Raw genomic sequence first — 20,666 nt, forward strand, 5'->3', positions numbered from 1 at the left:
TTGGTTGACCTAGATGACCTTGAGGTTATTTTTGTTTGACCTAGATGCCTTTGAGGTTAGGTTTGGTTGACCTAGATGACCTTGAGGTTAGGTTTGGTTGACTTAGATGACCTTGAGGTGAATGGCGACTCTGGGACACTTGTGTCCCAGAGTCGCCATTTTTATACTACTTTTGTAATCCATTTTTTCAAACGAACTCTGTGGTTTTGACCGTTGGAACAAAACATCATTACCACTACAACAACCGTTGATGAAGGTGACACAGTCACTGATAATTTCGGAAAATAATGAAAGTTTCTGAGTGTTTTTTCACCTGTTTGTATTCTAATTAGTATTATTTATATAATAGCTTTGCTAAATCTACGACTCTACTGAGCCCTTTTCAAAGTGTTTGTTCACTTCATATTTCAAGTTATTATCAATTATTTCTCATCATAAAAAGCAACATTAAAATACAGATTGTTTCCAAACTCCCTACCAATATTCTAGGGAATTGTTCCTGGTTACGAAACATACCTGAATATAATTCCAAAACTGTCCGGAAATCCCTACACACTAGGTACTCACACAGCCGGCATTTAATTTTTTTCACTTACTATTCTCTAAATAACTACTGAATCAGCTTTTGCAAGTGAAACTTTGCACAGAAATTAACGACTACTAGACCGAGGTACAAAAAATATGATACTTTTTCAAATTCATGAAGTGAAATGGCTTTATTGATTGGAGGTTTAAAATTTTTCATTTCTGAAGTAACCAAAAAACCGTTGATCTTACAAAGAAACTACAAGAATTACTTTTTTCAGTAAAGGTACTATTCCAAATCGATTTGCATCTGATTTTTCGAGATTGAACGAATATTAAGATATATGGCAGTTTTAGTGATAGGTGACAGCTGGAGGTTTATTGCAGTGCACGCCTAGGCATGCTGCTTCTAGTATGGATTCTATAATGCAACAATCTTCATTTGCTTTGCATGTTATTCATAAGCGATTTGAGATTTTTAATCCAAAATAAAAAGTTACAAAAATCTTTAAATGTATGTCAGCTATCACTAAAGCTGCCATGTCTCTGTTAATATTCATTCAATCTTGAAGAATGAGATGTGAATCGTTTCTTTTTCAAATCTACTTTTTGGAATAATTTATTTACAAATAATAAAAGAAAGTTATAATTCAGCGGTTTTCGTTCAATCAATCATTTCAGTCCAGGCAATGAATGCTCAAATAAGGCTATACAGGGAAAAGTTTAGAGGACAAATTCTGACCCTGCAGTTCTGTTTAGGGTAGTGAGGAGGTGAACATATCAAACGTCCTCACCCCTACCCAGAGTGTTACGGGGGTGGGAGTGGTTCAAAGGTACCATTTTTTGGTTTCTGACGTATAATTAGAAAACTATGCATCTCACGGATATGATTATTCTATACAAAATCAAAGCTTACATAATTTCCTACAATTTTTTCCATATATCTTTCACTTTCCGAGATATCCGCTCTCGAAGGTGTGACATTTTTGGAAAAACACATTTTATTCATAATGGATTTTCAAAATTCTATGCTTTTTCCAATTGAATTTATCGTGATATGATAAATATAATTATACAATAAATCAAATTTAATTTTATCATCTAAAGATTATGCAATATAATACATGAAGGAATCAAGCAATTACTACTGTATGTGCAGGAAGACTTTATTCAGTGGTCATACTGAATCACAGGAAATAATGTATAGAGTGAGTAGAGTTAATATTGCTGAATGAAGAAGCTCGTGCATAACTCATTTCTAGACAATTAATCTGTTAGAACTCACTCGAAAAGGATTATATTGAGTTTTTTCGTACGCTCTTGGTTGTACTTTTCTAGAGCACTGATAGCTAGATTATGGAATTGTTCAATTGAATTTAGTTCCTCGTATTTCCTGTCCGATATATTGCTGAAGAAAAGGTAGCCAAGTTTTTCTTCTGTAACCTAACAAGAATGAAATATTATTTACTCGAGCCTTTGTACAGTGGATTATTTGAATTATTTATTTATTCAAGTAAGTTACAATACATTCTGGTTTATACACGAATTCACAATAAATTACAGTATAGCAGCTGATAATGCAACAAATTTCACATATTATGAAAACTTATGAATTACAATGAAGATTGAATGCAACATTAGAATATTGATAACTATATTATCAATGTCTATATTATTGTAATGTAACTACATAAATCAGCGGTGTTTCAACAATGATTAAATGATAACTTCAATGAATAAATATATACCTCACTATAAATGATATGTGTTGGTGTATAAGTAATTAGTTGCTTATTGCGTGATCCAATTACTATTTACAAACTTCATTCACTGATATGGGATTTAAGTTTTTATAACAAAATTAGTAAAATTTATAATACAAAGTTATGAAATTAGTAGATAAATACTAATTCTCTATTAAGGATAATAATGAGAAAGTTAATTTTTAGAAAAATTGAAAACAGTAAAGAAAATAATGAAGAATAAATAATAGTTCCAATATTTACAGTCCTACTAAATTTTCACAATTTTCCACTCCAATATCAACCAACCAGGAAAATAAACTTTTCTTGAACCTGTGTCTATTGAATTCTTCCCTAATGTAACTTGGTATTGAATTGTAAATTTTTGGTCTCAAATATTTGTAGTTTCTTTGTCCAAATGTGGTGTTCATTCTTGATACTATTAAATTCGTGTTTCTCTGCCTTGTTTGATGGTTATGATCTGCCAGTCTTATGTGTTCGTTGTTTCTCCTCATTCGCGTTATGATAGCCTGGATGTAGAGTTGTCTTACACTCAGTACTTTACTGTCCTTGAGAAGAATGTTCTTCTCGAGCTGATTGAATGTAAGAATCAGAGTGTTGGGTTCAAGTGTTCCAAGTTCTCCATTTGTTACTGGAGGTCTGACGGATAGTAGCTGGAAAGGATGTAGCAGACGTCTATTGGACACTTTCTAGTTACTGTTTTAAGGATTCTCTTCTCACAGAGAGATGAAATGTGTGACCATTCAGCTGTTAATTTACTTCTCTCTATGTAAGGTATTTGGTTTGAATCTCCTAGCAGAATAATCTCAGAAGCACCAGCGAGAGATGAGACAAATCCCACGAAACCTGCATGCATTAATACTGCTTCATCTATGAATACACGTTTGTACTGATTTTTTGATCCGTATATTATGAAAGATGATACTGTTCTATAATCCTGTTTAATTATTCTTTCATATTTATTTTTGTGAATTCTATTCACCTCTTGCCTAATTTCATTTATTCCAGCTCTTGTCTGATACAGCTTTTCAAGCACTTCCATAATTTGTTCAATCAATTGATTGTTGCAATGCTTTCACATACCTGGGACACTTCAGATAGTTTACTTTGTGGTCTGTGGGCTTATCAGCTCTTTTGCAGTTAAAACATATTGGAGGTTCTTCAATTGAAGGGCAGGTTTTGATGTTGTGTCCTGTGATGGAGCAATGACCACAGATGTCTTCTTCTTTTTTACAATGTTTTGTGATGTGCCCATAGACTTGACATTTATAGCACCTTTGCACTGCATGGTAATCATTTACTCTACATGATGTCATATCTATAAATATTTTTTCTTATTAATTATTGCTTTCATAATTTTGAGTCCACATTCTACTACCCAATGCTTGGAATCCTTGTTTTTCGGCCTTAATTTGAATGATGGCTTGCAACCTTCTTCAAATTTTTGTTTCTGTATCCCTTGATTGACAAAATTTTTGTTATATATTTCTTCAGTTACCTCTTTGTTAGTGAGATCAGATGGAACATCATAAATAATTATCCTGGGTTTTTCATTTTGGGGCTCAGTTATCTTGAATTGATCATTATTTACAGCTTTATTCTTCAATAATTTATTTTTGTCCTCTAGAGAATCCAGAACAATGAGTAAACCTCCTCCTCTAACGGGTACTGTATTTAATATTTTAATGTTATCCTTTCTCGCAATGTTGATTTTCAGTGTTCCTTTTATTTTTTCACTGTCATGTTTCTCATTACCGGTGGAATTTGAGGGTTTAATTAAGACTACCTGTTCTTTTAGGAGGATTCTCCTGACTTTATTATTGGACTGGAGATCGCTTGAAGTAGCTTTTTTCGGTAGTTGTATCATGTCTGCGAAAGTGATAGGCCTGTCTTTATTTTTAATTTCCTGAACAGATTTGCTTATGTCCTGTAATGAGTCGTGAATTTTCGGATGCCCTAAAGAGTCACTTATTTGGCTAATAGTAACTGCTCTCGTTTCTACTTTCACGATTACCAATGCTAATTTCTGAACTAATTCTAAGAAATTATCATATTCGGCTCTGGAAACCTTGTTTTTTTTCAAATTCTGACATAGCCCATTCCTTGAATTCCGTAGAGATACTCTTCATGTTCATTATGTCTCTGTTGAATTCACTCAGCAATAATTGTTCAACAGTTTCCATTTTACCTGGTTGTTCTCGTACTTTGAGTCCCTGGTTTCCTGGAAAGTTATCCTCTTCTTCCTCCTCCTCGAATTGCGGGATCAGTCCATCCGGTGGTTTGGTTGGTGACCTCATCTATCCGACGACGATTACGTATGAAGATAGCTGCTGTATGGTTATGTTCCAGTGACCCACTTATTGATGGAAGATTTGTTTTGAAAACTATCACTACGGCGAAACTAAACTACTAAGATGTTTACTCTACGAGCGCTACTGTAAGACTGTAAATAAAAAAGCATAACTGGTGTAGCAAATACATACTCATGCACAATACACGTGTATCATTATAGTCTGAATGAAGCCCCATAGGAGATATTGTGTGGGGCCCTTCTTCATGCGTTTAATCACGAAAAAAATGATAAAATAAAAGATAAAAATGGAATGGAATGGGATATATAACGTCTTACATAGATAGTCTACAAAATATTTCGAAACTACCAAATTTCAATAAAGAATTTTTTTCAAAGGTATTCGATTTTTTTCAATTTATTTCTTTCTTTTATAAACACATAAGTCCAATACAGAGATTAACAAAAAGAATTCATGCAAACAGCAACAACAATAAACATTAAAACAAAATAAAAAGAAAGTGGTGCAAAAAAGGATGGAAGATTGAAGGGATTTTCCAACTATGGATATCCATGTACTAGGAATACCATCAATCCTTGAGAAGGTGAAAAGGTAACAGGAAAAGTAAATAGACGGTAGATATGAAAGGATGAGATGGGGAAGAATTGACAGAAAAAAATTAAAACTAAATTGAATTGTTTGCTCATAAAAAAGTGGCTGGACAGAAATACATTGAGCTTGAATGTTGCTGAAACCAATAACATCATTTTCGCATTAAAAAGATCTGGTTAGCCTAAAGAAAATTCAAATTTGAAACTCCACATAGACTGTAATCAGAACTCAATCAACTGTAATTGTCCGGATATAAAAGAAGTCAATAGCACTAACTATCTAGGTGTTCTCATCGGTGAACATTTGAAATAAGACATTGACATAAAATTTATCTGCAATAGAATAAGATACCTCTCCTTCAAATTCTATCATCAAAATCCTGAATCAAAGTCAGCTGAAAATGGTATACTTTGCTCTGGTTCAATCTATAATTCAATATGGGATAACTGTGTGGGTGGTTTGTTATAACTCACATTTGGAAGAACTTTTCTTATTTCAAAAATTGATCATCGAAACTATTCTAAATAAACCTAGACATTTCCCAACAAGTTTGACTTTTCAAGAATTCGATGCTCTCACAATTAGACAATTATATATTTTGGATGTGGTAAAATTCATTATTAAGCATAAAACTGATATTCCTCCTACAAATAACGCTGCCAACAGCCTATACAACCTAAGGCTTACAGCAAATAAATATTTAATTCACAATACGAGCATAGAAACCATCAGGAGACAACTCATATTATACAAAGCTGCAATGTCAAAAATTGTGCTGAAAAAACTCCCTCCAAATTCATTTGTCAATTGGTCTATTGTTGCAAAGCTGAAGATTTCACACTCAACACTAAAGCTGCTGCAACAGTCGTAGGGAAATGCGTGAAAGTGAAATTATACGTGAAATTGAAGAGAATTCGATGCTCCATAAGCTCATAATCAGCATGGATATTTCCCATCAATATTTAAGAAGTTATTTAATAAGAGCAAACATGGCAAAAAATTGGAAGCGAACGTGTTTTTTTTTTACATGTCACACATTCAAGAGTGGATATCCCGGGAACTATGGGAGATACAGATGAGTTGTAGGATGAATATTGTAGGGATTCATGTATCCTTCAATTTCGTATGAAACAGTCATGTCCATAAGATGAATAGTTTCCGAGTTATATGCGAGAAACCAAAAAATGGTACCTTTGAACCTCCCTCTTAGCACTTAGCACACGGTGTAGGGGTGAGGACTTTTGATATGTCTACCTCCTTACTACCCTCAATAGAACTGCGGGGTCAAATATCCTCTTCCAAACTTTTCCTTCTATACCCTTTTTTGAGCATTCATTGCCAGAACTATTGAGGCTAATTAATATTGGTGGAACAGAGACAACTGGTATTAGTGCTTATGCACCGCTGGTGGGACGTGGGTAGGAAGAAAAGAAAGAGTTCTGGGGAGCTTTGGATGAGGTGACGATAGCAGTGCCAAGGGAAGCTTCTTCTAGGGGATTCAAATGGCCATGTTGGTATTAGTGGTGAGGGGTCGATTGAGTGTTGGGTGGAGGGAAGCAATGAATGTGGGCAGCGAATTGTAGACTATGCACTGGCTTCCGATTTGGCAATACTTTCTTTTAGATAAGGGAAGAACAGCTTATAACATTAAATAGGAATGAAGGGCAAAGAAGCCAGTTAGTTTTATACGGCGGCAGAGGGATTATCTGAGAGAGATAGAGAACATCAAGGTTTTTGATAGTGAAAATGTAGCTGCCCAGCATAAACTGATTGTGATGGACTGGGAGATGGCAAAGAAAAGAATACGAGAGCAGAATGTCTAGAAGGAATATCGAATATAGTGGTGGAAGTTAAAGGATGGTCAGACACAGGAGAGATTAAGAGTGGAAGCACTGAATGGTGTGGGAAGGCCTGATGGGGTACTGAAATTGGTGGAGATAAAACGCCTGTGTTTTGAGGAGGCAGGGGAAAAGATACTAGTGGAGACTTCAGGTAAGAGACCACCGGAAAATGAGAAAGCATGGTGGTGGAATGAGGATGTGAGAGCTGTGGTTTGGAGGAAAAAGGAAGCACTAAGCTGTTTCTGGTAGCACATAAGACAAGGAGTTATATACTCAAGCAAAGACGGAGGCTAAAAGAGCAGTGACAAGCGCAAAGGGCAATGGATGGGGCATACAGGGAACTGGTGAAAGAGCTAGGGAAGCGAAGGTTTGATAGAAATAAAAAAGACAAAGGATAAAGCAGCAAAATATTCAATTTTGATGAAACAAATGAAGGATGAGAATGATGTGGTTTTGAAGGAAATGAGTTTATAAGAGGCAGGTGGATGAATCATTCCAAGAATAATTGGATTAATGTTGACAATCCACAGGGGAAATTTGAAGAGGGAGAGGTGAATGAGGATGTTGTGCATCAGATAGATAGAGCGGAGGCGTTGCGAGCGATGAAGCGTGGTAGAGCAGTGAGAGTGGATTATACAGAGTGGGTGAAAAGTCCGAGAACAGCTTAATACGAGATATTAGGTCAATAATGTGAATATCTTTTGAATGGTTTGAGATATCGATGTGCGGTTTTCACCATACATTTTGTCGAAAAATTATGTATCGTATGACAACCTTCCTATTGGAAAAATAAAATTGCATTCAATATGGTGGATCCAAGATGGAGGACAAGATTTGTGAAGTCATATTAAAGTAGTTTTTCCAATTCGAGTAGGATCCCCAATCACATCCACTGTCAAATTACCTTTGTTGATCAGATATTGAGCCGTTCTCGGACTTTTCACCCACCCTGTATACCAATAGAGGCCTGAGAAAGTTTGGGAGGGGAAGGAGTTGATTTCTTGTGGAACCTTATGACAAAGTTGTGAGAGCAGGAGAAAGTGCTGGATGAATGACGCAGCAGCATATTGGTGACAATCAGGATTGTAACAGTAACAGGAGTATAAAGCTGATGTCTCACGCAATGAAGGCTTGGGGAAGAGTGATTGAGAGAAGACTGAGACAGGAGACGGTGATTAGCGAGGAGCAGTTTTTGGTTTTATGCCTAGAAGAGGAACCACAGATGTGATATCTGCGCTAAGCAGCTGGTGAAGAAAGCAAGAGTGACATGATCTGAGCTGCACTTGGCTTCTGTGGACTTGGAGAAGGCCTATAAGATAAGATATGAGATATAAGATATTTATTGACAATAATTCTTACAAGGCTGTTGCCTATGTTAACATTCAGAAAAATTAACAATATAGAATGAAATCAAACTTGAAAATGGAATAATTATTTAACAATATTAATCATTTACAGATATAAAAGTAAAATAATATTGTAGTGAGCCATCAACATTATACCAGATCACATTAGCAAACTAGAGGAAAGAAATGTTGTCATTTGCATTCATATGGAATGAAACATCATGAAAGTATACCATGAAAAATAAAACTTCATAATATGCATGCTGCAATTTCATATTAGGCTCCTTAGTCATGTCATTGTATACCATGCTGTCATAGTCCACAATGGGTAGCACAAGACTTTGAACAAGCGTAGCACGAAGGTTGGTTGTGAGAAACTTCCCTCAATTCTCAAATTGATGCATTGTAGTGAAAATCCTCCTTGATAAGGTGTTCAGTGGGTCAGGTGGGTCCAATTAGGATTCTTATCTATGAAAACTCCCAGAAACTTGATACATTCCTCATACTGAAGTGCATGGCAATCTAGCATTACTTTGGACACTGCATTGAAGTCTAGTCGATTGTACAGTCTGTCATAAGCAACAATAAAACGTTTGCATTCCCTGGAATTTAAACTCGAGCAATGCGATTTTGTTCATCATAGATATTATATCAATATTCATGGCAGTCACAGCATCATCAGCATAAGAAGAGTGACCAACAGGAAAGTGAATGTGGCGAACAAGATCATCAGCATGAATATCATAAGACAAATCACGAAAAATCACGAAAGATCAGAAGAAGGTTATTCACATAGATAGAGGAAAGAAGAGGGCCAAGGATTGTGCCCTGTGAGACCTCTGCAACAACTAACTGGCAGCCACCTGGAATTTTTTTCCTCAGCCACTCTGACACACTGGTACCTATCAGTAAGGTAGGGCTTGAACAAGGGAACACAAGAAGATTATAGACCACACTGAAAAAAGAGTTGATGCGGTAAGATTGAATGAGAGACATTAACGAAAGCTTTCGTGGAATCAAATGACACAAGAAGAGTGAAAGGACGATGACCCATCGAATTTCGAATATCATCAGTGATTTTTAATAGTGCTGTAGTTTTGCTGTGGAAAGGGTAGTAACCAGACTGATTTTCATCAAAGAAGTTGAATGATTCCTTGTACAGTGACAACTGCTCATGCACTATTCTCTCCAGTGCCTTGGAAATACTACCAACTTTGTTTATAGGTTGGATGTTTATAGACATCTGATAGGATACCCGGGCAGAAGCTGTGGTGGAGTATTAAGAAAAGGTTTGTGTCTGAAAAGTTTATTTGTCTGGAGAGGGAAATGTACAGAAGAGCCATCACAGAAGAACCAGTGTGGGAAGAACTGATGAGTTCAAGGTGCGAGTCAGTCTGCATCAGGGCTCCGCACTCAGTCCATACTTGTTTGACATAATTATTGATATCAACAGATCTGAGGCTAAGAACCCAGCGCCATGGTGCATGCTGTTTGCGGATGACATTATGCTCTGTGGAGCGACTAGAAACTAGTTGGAAGGGAGATTGAAGAGCTGGAGAAAAGCGCTTGAGGGAAGAGGCATGAGAATAAGCCGGACACAACCAGAGTACATGGCATTGAGGAACAATGATGAACTGACCATTGAACGAGTTCATGGAAGCTAACTCAAATTGAAATTGAAATTTACTGATTCCTTATCACAAGAAAATAGCAAGTTACAATTTAAAAAGTAGGAACTAAGTTGACTACTCTAACCAGTATTCGTGGTCAACTTGCAGAGAAATAAAAATAATCATTATTACTAAAAAAATTACATAGATGGTTCTAACTTGATTCAAAATTATACAAAATGAAATCCATTGATTTTTGAGTCCAGCATTGATGAATAATATCTTGCACTCCGTGACGTTTGCAAACCAATGTGAACAAAAGTGAGCAAAAAATATACAACCAGTACAATTCATCTTGAATATTCAAAAAAATAAAGGCTGTCATTATTATTCTATAAATGTATCATAAACCATGATACATGGTTACTCTATGATATATTTCTCACTTGTGTTATTCTAATTATCGAAAATAAATAAAAATATGTATATATGATGTTGAATCTGTTTATTATTCATTCTGTATATTCATACTTTTTCTTCTCTACATAAATCCATTATGGAACATGGAGATTAATGAATCAATCACCACCTTTGCAAATGATATTGTTTCACTGTTCTCTGAACCGACCTGGGAGATGACATGGAGAGAAGCTGAGACTGGACTTCAGAGGGAATCTCGCTGGTTGAGTGAGAATCTGCTCCATTGAACCATGAGAGAACCTTCTTTCTGACCTTTTTGGCGACTCAACATGGACAGCCAACAGGAGATGAGATAGTAATCAAGAATCAACGGAATAACATTTCATACACAGTTCACAGGAAACAGTCACAGAAATACCTGGAGTTACAATGGACTCTTTTCTGCGCTGGGATCATCATCTCAATGAATTATGCGGGAGACTGAGGAAGACCATCTGCAGATTCAGGATTCTGAGGACACTGGTCGACAAGGGCTGTTTAAGAGTTATCTACTTCTCTCTAGCACAGTCCCTCATGCTGTATGGGATTGTGGGATGTGGAGGTGCAAGCTTCTTGCACATCGAACCGCTCCTCAGGGTACAGAAGCTGATCATGAGGGTCATCAACCAGAAGCCTCCACGCTATTCATCAGACCAGCTATTCAATGAGTTTGACGTGATGGATCCAAGACAGCTTTACTCCAAGGAGATGCTATGCAGATTACACAGGAACCCAACAACATTTCAAACCACAAACCACAACCACAACACCAGATACAGGAATCTTCTCATCACCAGTGTTGCGAGGAAGACACTATACCAGAGACATTTCAATCATTTAGCACCAGAATTATACAATTTACTTCCTGCAAACTTTTAACAGATTAATCATCCTAGAAAGTTCAAAACAATAGTACACAATTGGTTGATGAGCAAAGGAAGACAGAACATAGAAAACATCATTTCAAACAACTAACCACCTAATGACTTACTAAACACTAAATAATTGATAATACGCTCAAAAAAACTAACAAAACCTACTCTAGAACATGGTACGCCATAGTGGAGTAGGTCAATTTCCACACAGAAAAAACTTAACAAGTAGAGGACACATTATAAGAATCTTTTTAACTAACTATTGTATGTAATATTGTAATTTATCTAATATTTTGTGTAATTGATGTTGTAGTTTTAGTTTTTTGTGAAATAAACATTTATTTATTATTACCATTTATTATTTATTAGTACCTGCTTCTTTATAAACATATTCATACCTATGTCAGTGTTGCATCAAGAAAAACTAATTATTGGAAAGACATTAGCTAAGCTCTCAGAAGTTTTAAAAAGACTTAATATTTTCAAATGAATCAATTTCGTATGGTAATTGTATGAATTATTTTGGAGCTACATATTGGAACGATTGCTTGAAAATTGATTTATTAACTTTTGGTAGACGAAACATTCTTTGTGTGGTTCTTCTTGTTCTTTCATATGAATTATCTGTACCATTATTGCCAGCTCTGACATAGAATATCTTCAAGACTCTATATACTCTATTATTCGAATTGTATTATTCTAAGATACTCTCAGCTTTTCAAGGTAACTCTTACAAGCACCCTACCCCCCCCCCCCCCCAGCTGAGAATCCCATACTGAAGTCTGGATAGTACTGGTGCAAAATATCATAATATTTTTAAGAGATTAAGATCACAAAAATTTGTCTAGAGCTAAAACGTTCTCACCGATGATTTAATGCTCTTATGCAAGCTTTGGATGTAGAAGTTCCAATTTGAATTTTGATCAAAGTTAACACCCAAATATTTAAACTTTGTAGTTCTTTCTATCATTTCACATGTGCAATCCATTCTGTTACACTGCAAATCATGGAAAACCAATGGTGATGGAAAATCAAAACTGTTTGTTACACTAAAATTTACATACTTTGTTTTATTTATGCTAATCTTCATTTTATTATTATCACAACATTGCCTCAGTCTTGTCAGGTCTTCATTAATATTTGCCCATATCTCTTCTATATTTCTGTGAGAGTAGAAAAGTGCCACCACATCCACAAAAGCGCTCACATGACCATGTAAAGGTGACTCTAGTAAATCATTGATGAAGATCAGGAACAAAGTAGCTGATAACACTGATCCCTGATTGACACCTGTTCTGATAACAAGCGGTGAACTGAACTGATCCTTGACTTTGACTTTTTGTATTCTGTTGCTAAGAAATCTATTGAACCACTTGTTTGCCGTTCCTCTTATGCCCACTGCATCCAGTTGAGCTTATAATATGTTGTGGTCTACAAAGTCGAACGCGGTTTTGAAGTCGATATAGAGTCCAGTTGATTTATAATTTGCATTGAAACTATCATAGATTTTTTCAGTTACTGAAATAAGGGCTTCCTCCGTTCCAATTCCTTTACTGAAAGCAAACTGGAAACGACTAAAAAAGCCTATCCTGTCTAGATATACAACTAATCTGCTCCTCAAATATTCTGCTTTTCAAATATTTTTGAAAAATGGATAATAAACATAATTGGTCGGATGTTGTCAAGTTTCGATGAAGAATGTTTTTTTTTAAATTGGTATTACTGTGCTTATTTTCAATCTAACTGGGAATATTCCGTTTTGGAAACTTAAGTTAATTATATGAACCAATACTGGAGCTGTTGGTCCAGCTATACTTTCAATGAGACTCACGGAAATTTTATCGTATCCTGTTCATTTTTATTTTTTAAACTTCTTATTACTGATGAGACCTCATCGAGAGTAGTAGGATAAATAAACATGGATCGGTTTCTACATTGCAGGTTTGGAAGTGATAAAGATGGTGTAGGTGTGGGCTGATTTAGCCTACCCTGTACTTGAACTCAGATAAGCTGGCTGTTAATTGCTTCAGTTATCAGTTTCGGATCATCTAGAATTTTCCCATCGTTTGATTCAATCTTATCAACTGTTTTCTTACTCGACTTTCCTAATACACTATTAATAACTTTCCAACATTGAGAGGAGTCTCCATTACAACTCTCAATTTAGTTGGCGAAAAAAATATTTTTTGCTGCATCAATATCATTCTTAAGAGTATCACAAAAGTTAATGAAATATGATTTGAACGACTGTTCATAAGGAGGCTTCTTCTTAATTGAATAAAGTTTCTTCCGTTTTCAAATTCTAGTCAATGAATTTTGGTTCATCCATGGACTGGAAACTCTAGACCTATTCAGTCTATTCTATTTACTGAACAATTTGCATTCATTTAAGACCTGTGTTAGTAGTGTTAGTATATTAAAAAAAATTCATATCAAAAATTTGCATCATTGTAGAAGAAAAGAGAGCTTTAGTCTACCCCTTTCAGTTTCTCACCTGCTAGCTTAAAATCAAAGGAAGAAAGCTCAGAATCTTTATCAGTTATATTCGTATTTTTTTTGAACTTGGCACTGGAATTATTTATTTTTAAGCCCAACATGAAATGGTCAGTAATATTAATATAAAAAATTGGACTTTCAAATGAGTTTATATTTGAATTTCTAATGAACAAATGATCGAGTGTTGACTTTGTGCTCTCTGAAATTCTTGTTGGAACATTAATGAGAGAGGTAAATTCATATCCGCTCATCACACTCATGCAATTTTGTACTTTATTACAGCTATTTGAATTAATATTTATATCGCCTACGTGAATTATATTATGATTCACATTTTGCAACTTATTTATCAAATAATCTATAAAATCAATTCCTGAGAAACAGTGCAATCTATATATGCAGATTAGCTTAAAGTAAGCATGATTAATAGTTACATTTAAAAGTAAAGAGTCCGCGGTTGTCATATTAAAACTCATCTGCGATACATTAATATCTTCATCTACATAACACATAACCCCTCCAGCTGTATAGCTGTCATTACAATTGGCAAAAATGTTATACCCTGGTTATATAAGTTAATTCAGAAATCATCATCATTAACCCAGATTTCTCTCAGAACTATAAAATGAATATTTCTTCCAATTTGGCTTAATTCAGCAACTAAGGTATTAAAATTTCTCCCTACGCTTCCTATGTTTGCATATATAAAGGAAAGATTATCATCGTCATTGAAAAACAATTTCAAATCATCGTAATAAGTTGTTGGGTTCATTTAAAACAGAAAATTATTAAAATTTGAACTGAATCCTCGAAAAAACAAATCTTATTCAAAAATTTCAACAGCATAGTAAGAAAATGTATTTGAAACAAAAATCTCACTCTCCCAGTATCTCTGAGATTTCATTGTATAGAAAAGCAAATACATTCGAAAGATTCGGTTTGTTAGTTTCAAAGCCAATCACTTTAGTTTCTTAATGTCACCAAGTGTATTCACCTTCATCACTCTTTCCCCCTCAGCTTTTCCAACAAGAAACTTCCTATCTCGGCACCATACAAAAGCATATCCGACCTCCTGACACTTTTTTTGAGCATGGAGAGAAATTGTTTGTTCTCCAGTGACAAATGTTCATTCACATAAACTCTACTGGGTATGAAGTTCTTATTGATTGTGTTGGCGGTCAGATGGTTTTTTCCTCTTACTTCTCGAAACTTCCTGAGAATCTCTCCTTTGATGTCTCGATTATAGAAGTCTACTATAATCGCAAGCGGACGCTCCTTGTTGTATGACGGTACTCTATGAGCCGCTGCAATCTGAGACACCTGCATGTCACATTCCAGTGCAGCCCCTACATCCTTCACTATGTGAAGGACATCTTCTTGTGGAGTCATCGGAATATCACTTATCTCCAAATTATTTTTCCGGGTATACTGCTCGATGTTTCGCATTCTCTCTCTTTGAACCTCCACTAACTCGTTGAGATCCATATTTTTCAAACGTAATTGCGCGTTTTCCTTTTTGATATCTGCGAGTTCTACCTTCACTTTCAGCATTAGGGCGCTTGATTCATCCACTTTGTTAGATAGGAACTGTGTGGAGTTTGTTTGTAAGCTCAGCCACTTCAGATTTGATACTCGTTATTGTATTTAACATATCCTTTTTGGAATCATCAAGCTTACACACACGAAAGTCTTCCGTCACCACAGCGTTTCCTGATGTTGGTTTGTGTTACTCGTAGAAGGCCAACGACAGTCCACACACTTCCATTTTTCATTTGAACGAGTAATAGCACCGTCATTGTTATCAATTTCAATACAATGATCATGAAAAACAGCTCCACACATTGCTGTGCACTTACTCCCACATCCAACATCGATAGTTTTATTACAGATGCCACAGACCGACTTTTTTATACTTTAAATTATAATTATTCCAACTTTTATAACACGAAATAAGACTCATGTTCTACCAGGTTCACGAATAGCGGCACAGGCTCAGAGCGATAACCAAGACGTCTTATCTACTCAACGGCTGAAGCCGAATTATCTGTGAGCTTCAAGTTTGCAAAGGGACGTTCGGCTGGATGCAGAATTACAGCATAGAATGAAGGAGAATGAGTGGTGTGTTCTATGATAAGAACGTGAACTGTGAGATGAAGAGTAAGGTGTACATATTGATAGTGAGACCAGCTAAGTTGTATGGCTCGGAAACCTGGCCAGTTCAAAAAGGCAAGGGAAGAAAATGGGAGTGGCTGAGATGAGAATGCTAAGATTGATGTGTGGGGTCACAAGAAGGGATAGGATTCGTGATGAGGTGATTGGAGGTACAGTTGGCGTGTGACCATTGGGTAGATGTAGGAGGCCAGGATGAGGTGGTTTGGACATGTGCTTGGACGTGAGGAGGAATATGTTGGACGGAGAGTGTTGAATTTCGATCTGGGTGGCAGGAAAGGCGGGGAAGGTCAAGGATAAGGTGGGTGACAGAGTAGAGGCTGATATGTGGGAGAGAGGTTGGTGACACAGGGAGGAGATGGACAGGGTTTTGTGGAGGAGAGGGTTGTGCTATTTTTTATTAACTTTGGTAGGAAAACTCTTTCAGTGTAAGCGCGATCTTGATGCAGCCAGAAATCTTGACTATAATAACGCAAAAAATATTAAGAGAAGAGTCAAGGAACGATTTTTCAAATTGTAATAAATTATTAGTTGAAAGTTAGATGATAAAAAACTTCTACGAATCATTTGTAAAATAAAATCACCTTATAGTTAAAGCAATGAAAATGAATGTTTGTCAAACCTCTTCCTCTTCATTGCCCAGTAGGCTATCCAATGACGAGTCGAACGGCTCCTTGAAATGTTCTTCAACTGTATTTCTTAGCTGCTTGTAAAACCAGGTACATTCACTCGGATCAACCAATCTATCATGAAAAACTCTCATCATCTCATGCACCCAAAGCCTGGAAAAAGAATCACATCTACCATCAAACTGAATTATTTATAATAGAGAAACCTTGAGATTGCCATGATAACTTATTCAACTTGAGAAACTAGTTTTGCTTGCCAAGATATTCCTAATACAACAAAACTTGTGTTGATATTTACGTTATACTAGAGCGTTTCTAAAGATTGCAATTGAGTCTATGAATTAAATCATATATTTATTACAAATCTATCTTTAAAAATGTTTTTTTACATCCATACAGTAAACTATATACTCATCGTAGCCTATTTCCGGAAACTATAGTGTAAAAGTAGACTGAAGTGGAATAAAAAAAAAATAATTTTGATTACCAACAAGAGAAAATCTGGTGTGGTACACTCACACTACTTTCCTTGCTCATTCAACTGTAAGCCTCATTCTTGAACGAGAGTGACTTGGGGAATAACATCATGACGTTCGGTGGCTACATAATGAAACTACGATCATACTATAATATATAATTGTTTTGAGAGTAGGTTTTCCTTTGTGTAAATTGTTGTGAAATTCGATAATTTTTTGAAAGTCATCAAAACAACTGTTCTACAGCTGAAATATCTCGACTATGTGTTGTTTTGAATGAATTGCGGTCCATGTGGGAATTCATCTACCTGTTTCTGTTTTACATGAGTCTGATAACTCAGTAGCAAATGTGTGTGAATTCATGTTTCTCAATGTCTCTGTAAGTGGTGTGCATGTGCTTGTACGTGTTTGTTATAAAGCTCCTGATATTATATCACCTGCTAAATTTGAGAAATTTATTTCAAATTTGATGACTTACTACAGACATTTCATTGTCATAGGTGCCTTTGATACAAATCTACTCGATTTAGCCTCTGTAAATAGTAGCTGTTCCACAGCAACTGCAGAAACTTGGCTAGATATGGTTGCTGTCACTGATGTGAATCTAGTTGCGAACCAAAATCAACTCCCGGCTCCTGGGCTCTCCAAACATGACCTTGTGTTTTGTACCGACAGACTGCACCCGCCGAAACCAATGCAGGAGTTCATCACATTATGAAAGTTATAGGTGCCTGGGATTGAGTGCTCTTATGTTTGATGTTGCCTCTGCATGAAATCATTCTCACAGATAATGTTAAGGAGATGGTCGACAGGTTGAACAGTTTTCCACTTCTGTTGTATGACAGGTATGCTCGTATGGTTACTAAAAAAGTGAATAGAAAGTAAGCACCCTGGATCAGTCAGGAAATTCGTAGGTTACAGAAGATGAGAGACGCTGTTTCCCATAGAGCCAAACGCTCAAAATCTGTGGCGGATTGGGCAGAGTATAAGCAGCTTCAAAACAAAACACAGCAGGTGATTGGTAATTCCAAGTTTAAGTTCTATTACCACTCTCTTTCTGGCAAGCAGACTACTAGAACGGTATGGTCCAAATTGAATTACTTGATTATTTAGAAATCACATGTCAATGGATCATATCACCTTTCAATTAAGATGATATCAATGATAACTTCACTGATAGTTCTATCAACCTGTCCGGTGCTCATGACCACTTGAACAGGCTAAGAGCGGCGCCTCATGTGGCTCCTGCACAGCAGCTCTCTTTTTCTCCTGTGACTGAAGCTGATGTATTTAGGATAATCATGGGGATGAGAAGTAATGTAGTTGGAGTTGATTGCATACCTATGGAATTCATCAAAGATACTCTATCCTCCTCCTCGCCTATTCTTACGATAATTTGCAATGAATCTCGGGAATCATTCTTTTTTCTCTCAATTTGGAAATCAGCCTTAGTCTCACCTCTGCCAAAAGCTCTTCAGTTAAATCATTATGAGATCTGAGGCCTATCAATATTCTCCCAGCTCTGTCCAAATGTCTTGAGAAACTTGTTCATCAGCAGTTTTCTGTTTTTCTAGAACGTTTTCATTTTCTGTCTACCTTTCAGTCTGGGCTCCGCACATGTCACAGTATAACCAATGCTCTACTTGAAGTTACTGTAGACATCGGGTCAGCTATGAATAGTAGTCAGGGTACTATTCTGACACGATTTTTCTAAAACGTTCGACTGAACCTGAGGAGTCCCCCAAGGTTCTGTTCTTGGGCATCTTCTGTTCTTTCTCTACATCGATGACATCACAAGATGCATAACATACTGCAAATTTCATTTGTATGCTAATGACCTTCAGATCTATCAACATTTTTCTGCAGGTGAGTCTGATGCATGTGTCGAACGGATGTATTCTGACATTGATGCTATTAGTGTCTGAGCATATAATCATTCATTGAGATTGAATGAAGGTAAGAAACAGAGTATCATTGTGACTCATAGCCGACTTAGAGCTCAGAATGTTTCAAGTTTGAGGTTGAATGGCGTTGAGTTGGAATATTCTGAGGGTGTTAAAAACCTTGGTCTTGTTATCTCTTCTCATGGTTCAATCAGGATGAGATTGTTTGCAAGAGAGTTTTTGCTTGCATTCATAGCTTGAAACGATTTGCTCTATTTCTTCCACTCAACATCATTATCATGCTGGTCAAGGCTCTTGTGCTGCCTCAGTAGGTATAACTTGGGAATTAAGACAGACTTTTTTGCTCGAAATCCCCTCCCCCCTCTCGCCCCTCGTCCATCTCGCCAACCCTTCCCCCTGCCCACATGGTGAAGGGGTATTCTAAAAAAAGATTCTCCCTTCCCCTTGTCCAGTGGTGATGAGGGGGATGAAAAGAGAGAGATATATCTTTCTCTCTCTCTCTTTCTAAAAATAGATTTCCCCTTCCCCTTGCCCAGTGGTGATGAGGGGGACGAAAAGAGAGAAAGATATATCTCTCTCACAAATGGATTTCCCCTTCCCCTTGTACAGTGGTGATTGGGGGGATGAAAAGAGAGAAAGATATATCTCTCTCTCAAATAGATTTCCCCTTCCCCATGCCCAGTATAGATGAGGGGGATGAAGAAAGTCAGGGAAAAAATAATTTCCCTTCGAGGGGGGAAAAATTCCCTAATGCTATACTGACAGATTAAAGTGAATCCTTCTCTCTACATCTATTGCTATGCTGACAGATTGAAGTGAATTGAGAAATTCCCTATCACTCTACATCTAATGCTATACTGACAGATTAAAGTGAATCCTTCTCTCTACATCTATACTGACAGATTAAAGTGAATTGAGAAATTGCCTATCACTCTACATCTATACTGACAGATTAAAGTGAATCCTTCTCTCCACATCTAATGCTATACTGCCATATTAAAGTGAATCCAGAGAGAGGTCAATGACTCTCTCTACATCTATTGCTTAATAATCTTTTGCTATACTATCAGATTAAAGTTAATTTCTACAATAATCTAAGTTCTATAGTGTCCATATTATGCTTGGTTTCCAACTGACAGTCAAGAGTTCAATCAAACTGTTTATGAATGTGTAAAAATTGAGCTCTTTTGCTGTACAAACATTCCAGTCGTTATTGTTTAAGTGTTTTTTCCGACAATATGTAAGTATAATTGGAATGAGCTAGCATATCTAAAAATACTTACATATTCTCAGACCTATTTCACTCGGACAAAATAATACTCAACGCCTATAGTTACCATGAAACTGTCTTAAGAAGATACAATTTCCGCTCACATTCAATTCCCATGAACGAGAATTAAAACTTCTGATGTTATCCTCATTCAAAACCACTGAATATTCTTTCGGCAACTTAATAGTGTGTTTAAAGTCGCCTTCACTATCAACATCGATAATTTTAAGGTGAATTTCGCCATTATCAGCAAAAGTTACCTCTGTTACCACAAACCAATCATAAAATTGGATAAAATTCAAATCGGCTAGTGGATTTGCTTCTACAGAGAACTCGTTGAAACTTCTCCAATCAAAATAGTTAGACAACATGTTGTCAGTTCAACTGTTTAGACTAAAGT

At 36.2% G+C, this 20,666-nt stretch overlaps 1 protein-coding gene across 1 annotated transcript in view; it reads right to left on the reverse strand.

The window, feature by feature from the left end:
• LOC120354999 (dynein heavy chain 7, axonemal-like) overlaps nt 1-20,666 on the reverse strand; it is a 714,404-nt gene that overhangs the window by 325,094 nt on the left and 368,644 nt on the right. The window contains exons 15-16 of the mRNA XM_039443223.1: nt 16,610-16,769; nt 1,811-1,968 (exon numbers count right to left, since the gene is read on the reverse strand). Coding sequence (XP_039299157.1) covers nt 1,811-1,968; nt 16,610-16,769 — 318 coding nt within the window. The remainder of the gene's footprint in view (nt 1-1,810; nt 1,969-16,609; nt 16,770-20,666) is intronic.

This window comes from Nilaparvata lugens, chromosome X, assembly GCF_014356525.2.
Source record: "Nilaparvata lugens isolate BPH chromosome X, ASM1435652v1, whole genome shotgun sequence".
NCBI lineage: Eukaryota > Metazoa > Arthropoda > Insecta > Hemiptera > Delphacidae > Nilaparvata > Nilaparvata lugens.